Source organism: Penaeus monodon, chromosome 20, assembly GCF_015228065.2.
Source record: "Penaeus monodon isolate SGIC_2016 chromosome 20, NSTDA_Pmon_1, whole genome shotgun sequence".
Classification (NCBI taxonomy): Eukaryota; Metazoa; Arthropoda; class Malacostraca; order Decapoda; family Penaeidae; genus Penaeus; species Penaeus monodon.
Window position 1 is genome coordinate 45995076 of NC_051405.1, and position 723 is coordinate 45995798.

Here is a 723-nt window from a genome sequence, read left to right on the forward strand (position 1 = left end):
GATTACCTAATTTTTAATTAGTTGCATTGTTTTCTATTGCTTTATCCCAAAGCGATAAGATATATTGCTCTTATTATTAAAGAAATATACATTACTTACTGCTTCTCTGATTGCTGGAAGAGCGAATTCACACACACAAAAATTTGTCTTGTGTAGTTGTACAGTTTTCCATTGCTTTATCCCTAAATGGTAAGATTTATTGCACTTATTATAAAAGAATTGTACAACAGCTAGTGTTTCTCTAAGTGTAGGGTTCTAAGTATTCATAAACGAGTGATTTTTATCTTCAAAGTAACAAATAGCGAACCCGTAGGAGCAACGAGCAACAGCGTCGGTCCAGCAGACGGAGACGATTTCGAAACTGACTTCTGTCCAAAGCCCTGGGAAAAGGGAAGAAGGAGAAATTGGCTTTTCTCAGTTCGTAAAGGGCAAGGAATTAAAGGCGAATTGATGGTAAAACCTTCAAACTTTAGAATTATATAAGAACGGAATTCCCCACGAATAACGCAAGAGCGAGTGAGACTAAGATGCAGTTTTCAGAGGTGAGAGTTATTTCCCGAAAGTTAATTAATAAAGAATATGATACATTTGATTAATTGCTTTGACTTGACCTCTGAGTGAAAGTTTGGTCTCTTTTCTGAGTAGTAAGGCCATTATTGACTGCCAATCATTATTATAAGGAGAATATACTAAATTTGTATTGCTTATTTTCTGCATAGAAAG

General features: G+C 35.1%; 1 protein-coding gene across 1 annotated transcript in view; it reads left to right on the forward strand.

The window, feature by feature from the left end:
• Positions 1–232: 232 nt before the first annotated feature.
• The window catches only part of LOC119585874 (centromere protein X-like), a gene marked incomplete at its 3' end in the record, with an annotated part of 5923 nt that continues 5432 nt past the window's right edge, over positions 233–723 (forward strand). The window contains 1 exon segment of the mRNA XM_037934605.1: positions 233–542. Coding sequence (XP_037790533.1) covers positions 528–542 — 15 coding nt within the window.